Source organism: Macaca thibetana, chromosome 12 (genome assembly GCF_024542745.1).
Source record: "Macaca thibetana thibetana isolate TM-01 chromosome 12, ASM2454274v1, whole genome shotgun sequence".
Classification (NCBI taxonomy): Eukaryota; Metazoa; Chordata; class Mammalia; order Primates; family Cercopithecidae; genus Macaca; species Macaca thibetana.
This window is the reverse complement of record NC_065589.1, coordinates 43,606,872-43,623,570: the sequence shown is the minus strand read 5'-3', so window position 1 is coordinate 43,623,570 and position 16,699 is coordinate 43,606,872. Positions and strand designations below refer to the sequence as shown.

Sequence of the window (16,699 nt, the reverse complement as noted above, 5' to 3'; positions counted from 1 at the left end):
TTAAAGTTCAAGGTTAATTATTTTATACTTTAAATATGATAAGTAAAAATGATCTGCTTCTTTACTTTTCAAAATTGTATACTAAATTCTAAACTGTATTTTTATGGGGACCAATTTGTAGCTATCTCTGGGTTATCTTATGCATGTCACTGACATTTCTATGGATGTGTCTGTAAAGATTGAGTCTGTAATTGAGAGTAAGGAAAATTTTACTTCAGAAGAGCCCTTTAAACCTCTGATAGACTGTGCTCAAGTCAAGATGGGATTACACAAAATGTTGTTGCTCTCCTTAGCATACATGGAATATACATAGCTATTTAATAGTATGGAGATTTGGTATGCCTTTACATGTATAAATATGTACAAACATACATGCAAGCATACATGGGTACATGCACCTGAAAAAGTCATTTGTGTTTGTCAAAAAAGAAGAATGAATCTAGAATTTTGGACTTCTTCACTTCAACAGTAGAAAGATATTAACAGCAAAATGTATTAGGCTAAAATATCGAACAGAACACAATAAAAATGCTTCCAGTGCCTCCCTTCAGGTCCAAACGTCAGCACACCTGTGACATATCAATGTATATTGCAAACTTCCTAAAGAATTTATCATAATGGGTGGGTGGCGGGAGTTGGGGGGGCAGGCGGGGTAGTGGCTGGGGAAACCAGACAGGCAGACAACCAAGAGTTAAGACTGTTTTGAAAGATCAGGGTGGGACTAGAAAGAGGTGAGCAAGCGACTAGTGCATGAAATGTAAACAGTATGGTTTGAAAAGTGTGTGCCTGCCTTCTTACATCTTGCACCCTAGGCAGCTAGCTTGCCTTACCCTAGTCTTGGCCCTGTGAAAAGAAGATTAAATAGTCTCAACAGCAAAGTGGTAGCAACCATTCATAGATACCAACATTCTCTGACTGTAAGAATCACAGTTTAACTCAATGTCCTCTTCCCCAATGGGCTGGGAAGAAATCAGAGAGGAGGTTTTAATATGGCAACCTAATGTGCTTCAAAGACACACGCAAGTTTTCAAAGTTACCAAGTCATGAACAGGCAAAATAATGAACTCAAAGGTTTCTGCAAAGGATAAAATGAACTTAAAATGAGTTTAAAACTTTAGTGATGAGTTAAAAGTATTTGACATTTTAAGAACTGCATATGTAGTCTGATCAATCTTCATTATCATCATCATTATTGATTGCCTAAGGACTCCTATAAAGACTAATTTTAAGGCATGAAACATTAACATAATTAATTGTGAGGGTGGTAAAAAGAACCCAATTCTTGATCATGAGGTTGATATTAAAACAGAGATCTTTTTTTTTTTTTTTTTTTTTTTTTTTTTTTTGAGGCGGAGTCTCGCTCTGTCGCCCAGGCTGGAGTGCAGTGGCGCGATCTCGGCTCACTGCAAGCTCCGCCTCCCGGGTTCCCGCCATTCTCCTGCCTCAGCCTCCCTAGTAGCTGGGACTACAGGCGCCGCCACCACGCCCGGCTAATTTTTTGTATTTTTAGTGGAGACGGGGTTTCATTGTGTTAGCCAGGATGGTCTCGATCTCCTGACCTCGTGATCCGCCCGTCTCGGCCTCCCAAAGTGCTGGGATTACAGGCTTGAGCCACCGCGCCCGGCCTAAAACAGAGATCTTATCGGAATGTCTGAGGAGACTGCTTCACTAGAATCTGATTTCTCGAGATTCTACCAAAAGAAAAAGAGGGGAGACTGAAGGGCTCAACTTGATGCTCATGCATCACTACGTTCACATCCACTTAGTTTGGCATTTGGGAATCTGAGAAATTCCTTCACTAGGCATATAACATTTTTCAAATGGTAATTTTAGTATACATATATTAAACTTTTTGAATTTGAATTTGGAACACCACCCCTAAATTTTAGTATACTCGATCCAATTGACAAGAGTGGAAACTGGTCCATGATAGGTCTCAGAATGACTGCGTTCTGAAGAAACCTACCTAGCAGCTACTCAGTCAAGGCTGCACACGTCATTTTAGCCTACCTTACGTGCAGAATATAAATGGCAAAATCAAAATCATCAGGAGACAGACCACCAACTCACTTTACACAGGGTATCCTATGGCCTACAGTTTCTGTTACTCTTTATAACAGAGAGGCCAGGGCAGCAACATGTCTACTTCCAGTGCCCTGGGTTATCCCAGCCCCAGTAAAGGCGTCCTCAACATGGAAACTTCACAATGTAAGATCAACATTAGAGTACTTTTTGTGCAAAATGGCAAACCTTTGATCTTTGTGCAACATTTTTTAAAGGCTAATAACTAAGTAATGAGATAAGATAATATTTTATATTTTGTAAATTTACTCTCCTACATAAAAAAGTTGTCTTAAAAATTATAGTTTTAACTTGTCTTATAATTATTTGTTACACAGTTATGATATCAATTAGGATATAAACATGCACATACACTCCCATGCAAAAATACACACATTGAAAGAAAAGATTCTAAAATGTTAATAGTAACTATATCTGGGTCATGAAATCATGGCTGATCCATGTTTTTATTTTTATACTCTTCGTCACTTTCTGAATTTTTTAAAATGAGGTTGTTAAATTACTTATGTAATCACAAAATAAAAATTATTTCTTTAAAAAATGTATAAATATATGCCTGAGACATTTTAAGAAGAGATGCAAAAACAAAAATTAATTAGTCTTTCTTTCCTTTTTCTTTTATATAAAGAATCTTCCATGGAGACCTACATGTTTTAAATTATTTAGCCTGTCAAGCAAATTAGACCACCTGTAAGGAGAGAGTTTAAGAAAAAAAAAATGTTCATAAAATCTGAGCTTGTAAACTACATCTAAAACATAAGTACACTCTCACTTAGGAATACAATTTGTTAAGCAGTTGAGAACTTGAAACTTTTTTTTTTTTTTTGTAGAAACATAGTGATAAGGCATAAAGGTCAGTACACAAAATCCACTTAATCCTAATGTACATGAAGCACAGAACATACTGAAACCCAATCACCATGTAGGTCATAGTTTCTATGGGGAAAATGATTTTAGAATTGTGTATTAAAAGCCAGAAATCCATCTCTTCTAGCTACAATGGGATCACAATTATGCCTCCCATTCTAAAGTGTGTAGTAGGAAGAACTCTCTCATTCCTGACTTTAGTGGCAGCTCCGGCAGCCAGTGGGCCTGCAAAAGCATAGGTAGCACGGAGGATTGGCAGACGTCTTTAAACCTTTGTAAAGATGAGGACATCTTACTAATATCACCTCACCAGAGACCCCCCTGGGTCCGTGTTGGTTCCAAAATCACCCTTTTTCTTTTATCCCAGCAGGCTCTGGGGGCTGCCCCTTTCATTATCAGCATCTGGGGTTTACAACCAGGCCGTCTTTTTCCCCTTGTCTGTATGGAACAGAACAGGGTGTGTTAGTTTCTCTCCACCTTCCTGATACAAAAGGCAAGTCCACAGCCCTTCTGAAGTTTTTGTTCATTGGTTTATCTTTTTAATGGAGGGAAGGGGAAATAGAGATTAAAAATAAGCCCCTTTCTATTTCTCTCCCTACTCCATTTTTACCCAAAGCTAGTAGGAAAAAACAATCACATACGTAGTGTTGGGTCTTTGGGTATGCAAATAATAATAATAAATAATAAAGATTCACTCTCCTCTCAAAGAAAAAAAACAAAAAACAACATCAGATGATCCTTAGCATTCTATGAGTTAACCTACCGTAGCCTATAAAAGGGAGAAGATAGCAGGATATGAGAAGAAAAAAAACAATCAGTGTCTGGGAAATGGGGTAATTGATGTCAAGGGAGAGAAATGTGGCTGAGGATGCTGTCAAAGTACACAACCGTCCCCAGAGAACTGCAGAAGATGTGCCCACAGGTTACTATGTTTTCTCTCCTCTAGATTTCTACATCCCAGATCACAGCTGATTGGGTAAAATTGGGAAGAAAGGGGGAAAGCAGCCCCACAGAATCTGCAGAAGACAGCCATGAAGATTAGCAGAAGCTTTTGAGGAACGAGGCATTCCTGTGGCCATGCAGACTTTAATGTGGGGCGTTCGCTCCCTGGTGGCCCTTTGTATGTGAGGGTCAGACTGGAGTTATACAGAAAACGCTCCACATGCCTTTACATTATGGCTTCTACTAAGAACCACTAACTCCTAATTCACAGAGAATTACCACTGTCATTCTATTCCATGATCTGAGTATTCTGCAGACAGAAAAGTAAGGTGATCCTCAGAACTCACACACAGAAAATTATTTTAAACCAATAAATGGTCCTAACTAGAAAATGAAGGAAAGGTACAAATGTGAAATGTGCATAAACATGTCTTTCCCTCTGGTCTTACTCTTCTTGGACTCCTTTCCCATGAAGAAAGGGGCAAGGGCCTGATAGAAGATACCTAATGGAAGTGGATGGACTGGCCTGGCCATCACCAAGGGACTGGGGCTGAGCTGCAGGAGGTGGTCTGGGACCCTACAAATGCATCCTCATGTAACCCATGCACTAGGGAAACATATACACACTTCCCAGTAATGGACTTTCACAATGAACCAGTTTGCTAACCTTTCAACTCCTTTTCTGAACCCCTTTCCTTGCATTGTGCCTGGTTCCTAAACACTAACAGTCCTCAAGGACCCTGTTGGCCCACCATTCCTACTCTCTCTAAAACTTCCCTCCCTCTTCCTATTACCCATTCAAGGCTTCCCTAACACACATGGCAGTGTTAGACATTATTCTTAACAGCTGATTACAGCAAATAACACCAAGAAGTGTTAATGGAGGGGTCATAGAAATTTCAAATGGAAGGAGAAGGTTGCTATGCATATTTGAACTGGGCCTTCAGGGATTCAAGGCAACTCCAGTTCACAAGAGTACCTAATTAATTGTTTCCCTAATTTCACCTTCAGGAGAAGGGAAAGCCCTTGCATGTGGCTCTTCAGTCACTGCAAGAACCTAAGATCCCTCCAGAGAAAAATAAAAGGAGGGAAGAAAATGCAAGAGAAAAACCTTTGTTCCTCTAAGTTCTCACAATACAATGGAGTGGGTGTGGCCGCTCCCCATTGCAGCTTGGAGAGGTTAAGTCCTATGATTAGTCATGACTAAGAGAGATATATAAATCTATAAGGTGTAATATATATGACTAAGATATATATGTCCATAAGGTGTATCTATGTGCGTGTATGTATATGTATAGACGTATATATATGTGTATGTCTATGTACATATATACGTGCATATATACATATATGTATATGCATATATGTCTATGCATATATATGTCTATATATACACACATAGATATACCTTATGGATACATATTAGTCATATATACAGCTTATATATGTATACATATACATACGTGTGCACGCACACATGTATACACATACGTGTGCACGCACGCATGTATACACACACCTATATGTATGCAAACATGTATATATACATATATGTATATATACCAACATGTATATATGTATATATGTACGCATGTATATATGTCTATATATACACATACACACACATAGATACACCTTATGGATAGCCACCAAATATATGTGCCATGTACCAAATCATGTAATTGATTTTACTAAATATACTTTTTATCAAGTGAATACTGATACTAATAAAATGGGAGTGAATATCTTCTGTTAAATTGCCTTTGAAACTACCAATTAAATTCATTTTGTTTGGCAGTATCATTTTTTTAAAAAAAACATAATAAACATAATGTCTGAATTGCCTGTCTAGTCAGCTATTTACAATAAGGTTCCCTACTCATAGATGAAAATGAGATCATTGTCCCAGTGAAAAAAGAACAACCTCAAAGCCTCTTATCCTCACTTAAGCTCAATCTTATCTTCAGCATATTAATTCCCAGAACTATGTTCTCCTCTAAATTCTACGAAATCAGGGCTACTGGTTTCTTCAGGAGACATCAAAAATTTGGAGAGCTAAGCTTCTGCCAATTGGCAAAAGCAGCTTTCAATCAGCTACCTGAATTATTTTGGGAGGCTGGAGGCATCACTATTTCCAAAAACCATAGTGCTAAATCAACAGGAAGATTACAGGCATTCGGAATCAAGTTCTCAGACTGCGGTCTTCAGTTTTTCTTGAAAGCTGCTTATAAAAGAAGGACTGTGTGAAACTTTGATATTTACATCAAGTCACAACTAAGGGGCAGGTTTGCAAAATCAATTGTGCAGCTTTTATACTCACTGCACATTTACCACATATGTCCTTTATTACACAGTGGAAAACCATTAAATGCACAGTAGTTTTGCCAAGTGGCATTATGCATTTAACAGCTTTATTCGTTTAACAGCTCCAACTCTCATTATATTTTGCCATGTGGTACATGGGATTTTATGCATTTAACAGTTTAAGACGGGTCTATGGTATTTTCTTTTCATGTATTTCATAGTATGGTTGGACATCATGTCTTAGCAAGCTGTATTTCACTGATTTCATTGATGAGAGAAAGTCAGAGTAATCTGGAAAAATTACTACACTGAAATTGAAAGGGAAACAAACATTTTAATCCCTTTCCAAGTTCCCTGATATTCTACTCTCCTCCTTTTATCAACATCTGAAAATAACCTACATCAGGTTAAAACTTCAGGTAAAAAAGGCTAACCCTGTACTCTATAGTTAATCTAAACATAACATTTAACTATAGTTTGATTTTTTTCAGTTTTAAAAACTTAATTTTTATTGAAAACCTTCTTGCTTAATAGAAATACAATACTCAGTCACTTCCTTTCTTTATAGCACACAACGGAAGATTTGTTAGGGAGATCATCAACCATTTTATTATTTACATATGCAGGGATGAAAACATTTGTCATACAAGGACACAGTGGAAATCAAGCTCAGAATCCAAGGACTCTCAAAATTACGCTTTAACTAACTTTTGTTTCCTCCACTCTGCATTAGGTGTTCGCCCTAGGTATAAATAAGTAAGCATGCAACTCAAACTAACCTAGGATTCTAGGTTTGGGCAGAAGTTGTCCCTTTAAATGAAGAATTGAAGCAGATAGTAGATCCCATCAACTGTTGCTGCTTTCAGAAATAAAAAATCTAAGCATCTGTCTGCTCGTTTCCCCAGAGCATTACATTCTCCACAATCCCAGCACTCTGAAAAATTTTACTGGATAAGCTTCTATGTTTCTCTGTTAAAAGATTTTAGCACTTACTCTGCACTCCCCACGTGTGTTTTCTCCTGAAAAAAACAACTGTATTCTGTACATAAAAGAAACACCTGACATCAAAAGGTGTCTCTGGGCCTGGGGAAAAGTGGTTATTATAACAGAGTCAGCCATTCCCCTTGTGGGAACAGGAGAGGTGATGAGACTTAGCTAAAACTTGGTCTCAGAAAGGTACTGTTATATACATTCTAAGTTTTGTTCATATATATATATATAAAGGGAGAGAAACAAAAGAGTACATTGCAGTGTTTAGAATAAGGAGAGAAATCATTCGAGGCTAATTTTTTTTAATCTTAAAAAAAAAAAAGATCGGGTTTTGGCTTCATCTCTATTTTGAACTCCAATGGGAATAAAAGCAAACTAGAGTAAAAGGCAGAACATGACAGGTTTCTTGGGGGTTATTATTGTTATTATTATTATAGGAACAGATGTATTTTTATTGGTGGGGGAAGGAGAAGGGTCTAATTCCAGCCCTCGATTTTGCTCTTTTAAAAACCACTCACCTGACTTTTATTTGCAGCCACTTTGGCAAACAGGGCTTGAGACACCTTGGCCCTTTTCATCTCCTGTTGGATCTCGTCATAAATGGCAGCTGTGATGTTGACGTTGGCGCCGTCCACCTTAATAGGGAGGTCTGTTGTCGGTGTCGAGGTTTTGGCCTACCAAGAGACCATGAAAATAATAATTTAAAAAGTGCTGCATTCAGCCCAGCCATCTGTGCAGAAATTATCAAAGGATTTCAGTCAGCTGATGCCAAACTGCATTAGCTACAGAGGGACACTTCCTGTCCATTATTCTAATCAGGTTAATTGTGATTGGAAATAATTGCAGTGCATTCCTATAGGACATGCAGAATCCTGTCAACCCTGTTTTCTCACAGTATCTCAGACGAAGGTTCACAGGTAGGATGGCTCTCCTAGACACCAAACTATAAGCAACCATCTAACAACAAAACAAACATGCAGAACACACACACAGTTAACCTTTTCTTTCTAAAAATGGCACACCTTGGAAGAAGAGCCAATTCTTCCAGGAAAAAAAAAAAATGAGTAAATGGGTAGAGGTCTCTAAATAATAAATTATTACTCAATTTAATGCACTCCCGAGTCTCTCTCATTCTTTATTAAAGCTTTACGTATGTCATTCGAGTATGTATGGTTTCCCATCATTATCATCATTATGCTACCCAGACAGTCACCTAATTTCACCGAGGAAATCAGTGGAAATGAAACAAAATTTCATTTCATAAAACTAGGCTTCAGAATGCCTTTGATGTGCCGTTTTCATTTTCTTAAACTCATATTGTGGTTTTATGTATTCTGCAGTGCTCGTTTTAATTGAATGATTTCCCATCAGCTTCAGAGACAAATGAAGGACAATATAGAAGGTGTCTGTACTTCTTGGGGTTAGGATAACCCTAAAATGTCTGAATCTACTTAATCCAAAAGATGGTCATAACACTTACTTGGTGTGGGCCCTAGAATGCATTGCTGGTGTCTAATAAGAGAGGACTGAGACATTTTGTTGGAACCTCCGGCATCAAGACTTCAGGAAAAGACATCCTTGATCCTTGTGCACTACCAGCTGAACTGACCTAACCTGGGTTTTTTCTCCTTGTCCAGAGAAAGATGTAACAGGCAGTGTGGACTCTGTGACAAATGGTGTCTAGAGGCAGAACTTAAGGCCCTACGTTTCCATAAAGGCTTTGCTTCCTAACAGTGCTCAGTGACTTCTGCCATTTTTCTTCTACCTCCTTCTCTCATACTATTTTCTAATTACCACAAAGCAATAATTACTATAATTTATGGTGTGCTTTTTATGGGCCAGGTACTCCAGAAAGCATTTTAACTTCTGTTTTCACATTTAATTCTTTTAAGATTCCAATGAGTTAGACATTATTATTTTCATCTTACAAATGAAGAAATTGAAATAAAAGAGGATTTTAACCTAGGACACCCAGCAGCCAGTGAAGGAACCATGATCTGAACGCAACTCTTTCAGGCTCAAAAGCATGGGGTCAGGACACTGCACTACACACCGCCTCCAAAATCTCCAATTTGTGCCAGGTGCTGTTACAAGAATTTCCTTGCTAGGTTGGGACTTTCCCATTAAAAATCCAATTCTCTGTAATTTTTTTAAAAAAACTCTTTGTTCTGCTCAAAATTTCTAGTTAACCCACAGTGCTTTCCCTGTTAAGAGAACGTTTTAGCATAGCATGTCTGCCCTTTCTCAATTCAGTTTTCTTAATTTGCCTCACTCACTATCTCATCCCACCTGACTGGTCAAGTCTTCTCTAGAACCATGAGGGCTAAGATGAAACCCCTCAGCCATGTGACCTTACACAAGTTACCGAATCCATCTAAACCTCAGTTCCCTCATCTGTAAAATGGGCGTAACACCATAAAATGGTGACAATTGAATTCATGCAAAATGTTCACAATACCTAATACACAGTAAGCATTTTTAAAAATGATCATTCTTATCTCAGTATTGCTTTGTCATTATTAAGTACAGCACGGAATGCTGAACTGAATAAATAAAAAGAGACTGCAGGTATAATTTCAAAACTGAAATTTCTCCAATTTGTTTTTCAGCTACTAATAAAGTATAGATGGGGTCTGGAAAATAATCTCCCTGCATCAATGTCAAGCTGCCTGTGTACACTAAATTGCTGACTCCAACTAAAAAGCTGAGTCAGTGAGTACTCCTCTAACACTTGTTCCCACAATAAAATCTGTACCGTATTATGATCTTTACTGTTGAGATATGCCTGTAAAGAATTTTAAGTCGGTAATCATGAAATGTTTTAAAAGACTTTAATAAACTCTCCTTTCTCAATTTTTACCCAAGAGAAAAAGAAGACAATTCTAGAGAATGTACAAATGCAATGCCATGACTGTATTCTCAAAAACATGTTTAAACATTTATTTTTAAAAATATCAAAACTGTGAAATTAAATAAGAGATTTCCCTGCTACACCTATCCCTAAAGGACATCTTAATGAATTTTCTAGATGGCATTCCGGTCAAAATAAGCAAAATACTGACCCTAACTGTGTGGCCTTGTAAGTTGGTCTGGCACTGAAAGCTATTAGGTCTTTGAAAAGGTGCCTACGATACATAATCTTGTTGGGAAAATAGTACAAAAGAGCTGAAAACAAACACACAGACCTCTGTTAATTTCTAACAAGTAGAAGTAACTTTCTAAGAACTGCCTTGTTAAAAGGCCATGAAGTATGGCTGGGCTCTTCTATAATGGTTTAATGGACTTCGAAAGTGGCAAACATATTGATGAATTTAGCAGAAGTAAATATTAGTGCACATTAACAACTTGCCCAACTTACTAGCTCAGTATGTATGCCCTCAGATTTTTTTTTAAATAAATAAAAATGCTTGGTTATACTCATCCAAAGTAAGCAGTCAAGAGACTTACTTTTGGTTTAAACAGTAACTAAAACTCATAATTCACTAAAGATTGAAGTGTAAGTAACACAATTTGGCAGTGCATGATAGAAAGTAATCTTCAATTAAAAGTTTATTGCAGAGTATAAAAATATAAAAAGAGTTAAAATGTGTGAAAAAATGGATATACTTGAAAAAGCTCAAATATTTCTACTAGAATACAATTGTGCTTCTATGCTTAATCAGTTCCTTAGAATTTATCAGAAAACACAAAACCAAAGCTATAATATCTAAGCAAAACAACCTTTGGTTTTGAACTGCCCATTTTTCAGATTTGTATAAATGTATATCCATTAGGTCGGGCATGGTGGCTCACGCCTGTAATCCCAGCACTTTGCAAGGCCAAGGTGGGCGGATTACTTGAGGTCAGGAGTTTGAGACCAGCATGGCCAACATGGTGAAACGCCACCTCTACTAAAAATACAAAAAAATTAGCCTGATGTGGTAGCATGTGCCTGTAATCCCAGCTACTTGGGAGGTCGAGGCAGGAGAATCACCTAAACCTGAGAAGCAGAGGTTGCAGTAAGCTGTGATCACACCACTGTACTTCAGCCTGGGCAACAAAGTGAGACTCCTTCTCAAAAACAAACAAACAAAAATGTATACCCATTAAATATTGGTTTTGAGAATTACCACTCATACAGAACCTGCAACTATCATAGCAACAGTGAATGGACTGGCCTTATCATAAATCTATCGAGTAGTAAAAGTTTAGGGGAAGTAGGGGGATAGGCCAGAAATGAGTAGGCTTGGATGTGAACTAGAAATGACCCGACTGCCTTGAGATCTTGACCCTTGAGTTAGGAGCTTTGACGCACACATTACTAGATGTATACACTTGCACGAAGGCCTAAGAAAAGAATACTTTTCAAGTGTGTGGAGAGGAAGAATGGAAGTCACCAAATTCTGTGGGGAGATGATCCTAGGATGGAAAATAATTAAGGCCTACCTTTCCACCATCATTTTCTAAAGGATCATTGAGTGACATCTCAGTCATTCTGATCTAGACACTGCATATGCATGCTTCCACTGCAAGTGTTCCTCCATTTTGTCTTTTTCAGATTACACAAAACAGAGCTTAAACTACCCTCTGCCCCTGCCCTCAGCCACCCTGCGCCCCATCCACCCCAACCAAATAAACATACAATTTAAGGGAAAGCAGTGTGCTTGCTATGCAAACTCAGCTTCAACACAAATGTCCTAACTCCTTCTTCAGCAACTGAGCAGCTACATATAAACATCCTAGAGCCAGCCCCTGTGCCCACTCCTACCTTCCCACCCCTCACATACCACTATGGAAGAATGGAACTTCCTAAAGGGACAGAAATAGAGTATGGGATCATATATGGTCAGAGGTTCATATCCTTTGACCAACACGTTTAGCGGATTAAGAAGTCCTTGAATTGGCCAGGCGTGGTGGCTCACGCCTATAATCCCAGCACTTCGGGAGACGGAGGCAGGTGGATCACCTGAGGTGAGGAGTTCGAGACTAGCCTGACCAACATTGTGAAACCCCATCTCTACTAAAAATACAAAAATTAGCTGGGCATGGTGGTGGGTGCCTGTAATATCAGCTACTTGGGAGGCTGGGGCAGGAGAATTGCTTGAACCCAGGAAGCAGAGGCTGCAGTAAGCCAAGATCACACTACTGTACTCCAGCCTGTGCAACAGAGCAAGACTCCATCTCAAAAAAATAAAAAAATAAGAAAAGAAAAAAAGGAAAGAAATCCTTGAATTATGTCTCTCAGTATTCGAGGGAAAACACAGTAACTAGTGAAGGCAAGATATTTCCAAGACAAAGAGTGAAAAATCCAGAGAGCAAGTTTCTCACCTGAGGGGTTCGGGAGGAGCTGGGACTGCTGGAGGCCGAGGAGACCATGCTCACATTGGGATTCATGCTCCGCTCCCTCTCGTCCTGGTAGATGCGATCTCGCTCCACTTCTGGCAGATTGAGGAAATTCTGCATGGCCCTCAGGTTTACTAGAAGAGACTGAGAGGCTGTCCGAGGGTCTTCTTCCTTACGCAGAATCTCAGACAATAATCCCTGATTAAATGGGGGAAAAAAATAGACCGAGTCACATTTGCAGGTATATGTGTGTAGTTTCTGTCTTCTGCCCCTCTCCCCCTTTGTTTGGTTTAACCAGCTCGCTGTGATGTCAAGAACCTCACACTAATTCCTTAGGGTTCTCCGGTATGAAGGCAATGTGCTTGCCTTCCGGGGGATATGCATTATTTTAGGACTGTTCTATTCTGACACTTTATCATCACTGTAATAATCATCGGTGTACAGACATGCCAGCTAGCAAGGTAGGCACTCGGGAAGAATTGTGAAACTGCAATTACCACCAGGTGCCTCCTACAAGTATTTCAGGAACTGTTAGAACTCTCTCTGCTTGAAACTGGGAACACTTGGCAGTCCTGCTTAGCTTTACAAATCTGCCAAGTTTGGTAAATTTAGTTTCGACATTTAAACAGCATGGTAGATTTACATCAATTTTTTAAAAAATTGGCTGAATTTCTGTATGACCGGCCACTGTTTTCAATATAGAAATTTCTTATGGCAAAAAAAAAAAAAAAAAAAAAAAAAAAAAAAAAAAAAGACACAAAGCAAATGGCTAAATTGTGTTAACCCTCTGATAATTTCCCAATCCATACACACAATAGTTATCCTTACATATGTACAAAGGGCACCCAAATCTTTTATGAGATGTCTTCATGGGGGAAACCCTAATCTCACCATTAAAGCAATGAAAATGAAGTCACCTCTGGCGAGGGGCTGAGCACACCATAACAACAGTGTGCATGGAATGCTATGATGGGCCCAGATACTTTCTGAATGTGTGACTCACCCAAATAGAAAGATTTAAATAGGAAATTAGTGTTTTCATGTGCTCTGATGACAGAGAATTCACAAAGAAAGGGAAAATGCTGCCAAGTCTAGAGAAGAGTAGTATGGACTCCAGAAAAAGGCTGGAGATCTAAGGTGGGACATTGTAGTATTGTGGGTAGGTGCAGATCTATTTCCATTCTGCACACTTGTTGGATTATCACACAGAGACATCACTTTATATTCCCAACTAATATATTGCTTCTGAGAGCAGTATAAGAACAGAGTTCAGGATTAGCCCCCTGGGAAGAGCTGAGATGTTAATCCCATGTCTTAGAACAGATGGGCCAACTCAAATCATGAAAAGTCACTTCTTTAACTGTAGTAAAGTAGAACAGATGCCAAAGACGTTTCCACTCAGGTGAAAATTAATGCAAAGGAAACACTATCAGATTTCTAATATGTGGCTTAAATATGAAAAGGCAATGAATGTAAGAGGAATATGCTATCTCTAGTTGTCCAAAAATCTTCAAGGAAAGGTAGGTAATGTTTTAAAATAAAGCAATGCATTAAAATATAGTGAAGCAAATGCCAGTTATAGGAAGTGCATCACATAGCACTCCAAGGAAGCAATCACCACTCAGAACATCACATAGTCAATTTTACTACAAGGAACTTACAAGCACTATATCATCTGACAGTTTCACAATTTCAGTGTCATGTTACTTTGATTAGAGAAATTCTAATACTTGGTAGAAAAGCTACAGATCAGTGTCTTGTGTGTGTGTCTGTGTCTGTGTGTGTGCATGCATGCATGCCCAAAGAAGGGGAAAAGGTAGGATGTGTATGTAAAAATAACTGACTGGCACATGATTCTTAATCCAGATTTCTTGTCATGCTTTTAGAAGCAATGAGTGAGACACTTATCTTCCAGAAAACGTGATACAATCTAGGTATCCACTCTCTGAAATTAAAAGTCAGTTCTGCCTAAAGCTATCCTACTTTCTACTTGCACTAAGCAACCTGAAATATTCATAATGAATTTGTTTTGAAGATAAAAATCTTCAAATGAATATGCAGAGAAGCAAGAGCAAAGTGGATTTCAACTTTCAATACCAGTAAAAAACACTAAGATTGATATTTTTTGAGTTTCCTTTAATGATAAATTCTGCATATAAAGGATGAGTTGGTCTTTTTCCTCTCTCTCCCTCCTTCCTCTCCCTTTCACTCTCGTAAATTTGGTATTTCAATAAATTTCAAATTACTAAAACTTGAAGAAGTTTTAGGGTCAACACGGAAAAAGTTTTTAGTTATTATGATTATACTCAAGAGATCTCAAAGGCAAAGTTTATAAACCTATTCTTCCCCTGTGAAATTATTTTAACAAGTTGTGGAGTTTATTATAGCAAAGATTTTGGATACAAAATAGTGACATAACAAAACTATTGTTCTAACAGACCATGGCTCAAAATTATGTTTGTTCATTCATAATCAATAAAAAGCATTAAAAAACACAGAGTGTTTTAATTTGTTTCTTGTTTCTTTCCATTTTGAAACTGTATAGCTCCTTCTACATTTTTTACATACTGGACAACCTTGCAGGGAAACTAATCCATCTCCAAGGAAAATTATTATGAAGAATCCTTGAGAATGACTGCTCATCCATTTCTGAGGTGAAAGAGACACAATATTTGCATTTTTAAAGGGTGGTGGAATATACTGTTTCCTCTGTTTCATTTGCCTAATTGAAGATAAAGTCTCAAACCAACAAGGTAGCCAGTGTCACCTCCATATATTAACCCCAGAGAATCAGAACACTGCTTTAAATTATTTACTAAAACTCTCATCTGTGTAGGTATGGTCCCAAAGCGTGTTCTTTTCACCTCAGACATTTTCAATACTGGTGGGCACAAGAAGAGTTTTAGTTGTTTTGTTGAGTCTTTTTCACTTGAGTTATTTATGTGCTTTCAACTATTTAAACTGGGATTTTCAAAAAAATGTAGTCCAAATTCTTCAGGCTCATAAATGGAAAGTGAGTCTATTTCATTAGTTGAAAATCATCAGAGGAGAAAAAGATCAGAAGAAAATAGACAGCATAACTTTCATACACCACATATCACCCCACCTAATTATCAAGATAAGTAAATGTTTATCATATTGAAACTGTCTTGAATAGAACATAAATTAATAATTTATCTCACATAAATATTTCTAAAGCCCTTGCCACTATGTCATCTGGCATTTTAATTATCAACAAGCCAAGCTGGAGGTGTCACTTGGACATTCCCATTATGCAGCCTGGGATACAGAAAATGTGGCACGGCACCTGGGCACTGAAAAAAAGATGCACTTTTATGAATAGAAAGGTCATGAATATTGAGAATGTGCAAATGGAGGGAAATTAATAAATTAACCAGGATATAGCTTATTAAACTTTCATATCGGTAATCATATTAAAATATATTGCAAGTATTGAGTAAAGTGATCATTAAGTATTTTCCTCATCGTAGGCAACAGAACCTTCTCCAGGGACACATTAAAACAATTTCCTCCACAGTGTTAGCTGAGATCATGTAAGACCAGGAAACATGTTGACTAAAAGGAGCAGAACGAACATATGCACAGGGTAGAGAGATACCCTCCAAAATAATTCTTGGGTTACAAGTTAGTGGAAAAAGAAGGAAGTCAGGTAAAGAGAACCTCAAATTGGCTTTTTCCATAGCCTAATTAACATTTTGTAGACTTCATATAATTTCCAGGACCACCAAAGAATACATGAGTTTGGCAAAATATTCACTAAAAGCAAAATAATCCAAAGTACGAAATGAGCAATAACTTATTATAATGCCATCTAGCTTGCTCATAATTTGGCTTGCTTGCTACCTCTACAGAGACAACAAATAATTGGGGCTAATTGTTTGATGAAAACTTAATGCCCTTATTTTTTCTAATATTTTAAAATATCTCTTTATAACAAATTAAATGACCTTTACAGATTCTGAGTCTGTACTTTCTGTCAATGAGCTTTTGATTTCCATACTTCCTTAACAATTTATATAGTTGGCCCCAAATTGTTAACGTGTACGATATATGCTGATACTCAGAGAAGTCTGGGAAATGTTATCACGACGAGCTCTATCAAATTTACTTCCAAGGTTTTGCACTAGCCTTTGACAGCTTGTCTGGGACAGGTGAGAAATTACCTCTGATG

At 37.8% G+C, this 16,699-nt stretch overlaps 1 protein-coding gene across 3 annotated transcripts in view; it reads right to left on the bottom strand.

Moving 5' to 3' along the window:
* SATB2 (SATB homeobox 2) overlaps window positions 1-16,699 on the bottom strand; it is a 189,017-nt gene that overhangs the window by 45,728 nt on the left and 126,590 nt on the right. For all 3 annotated transcript variants that reach the window (XM_050750699.1, XM_050750696.1, XM_050750697.1), the window contains 2 exons: window positions 12,493-12,705; window positions 7,704-7,859 (listed from right to left, as the gene is read on the bottom strand). In XM_050750699.1, coding sequence (XP_050606656.1) covers window positions 7,704-7,859; window positions 12,493-12,705 — 369 coding nt within the window. The remainder of the gene's footprint in view (window positions 1-7,703; window positions 7,860-12,492; window positions 12,706-16,699) is intronic.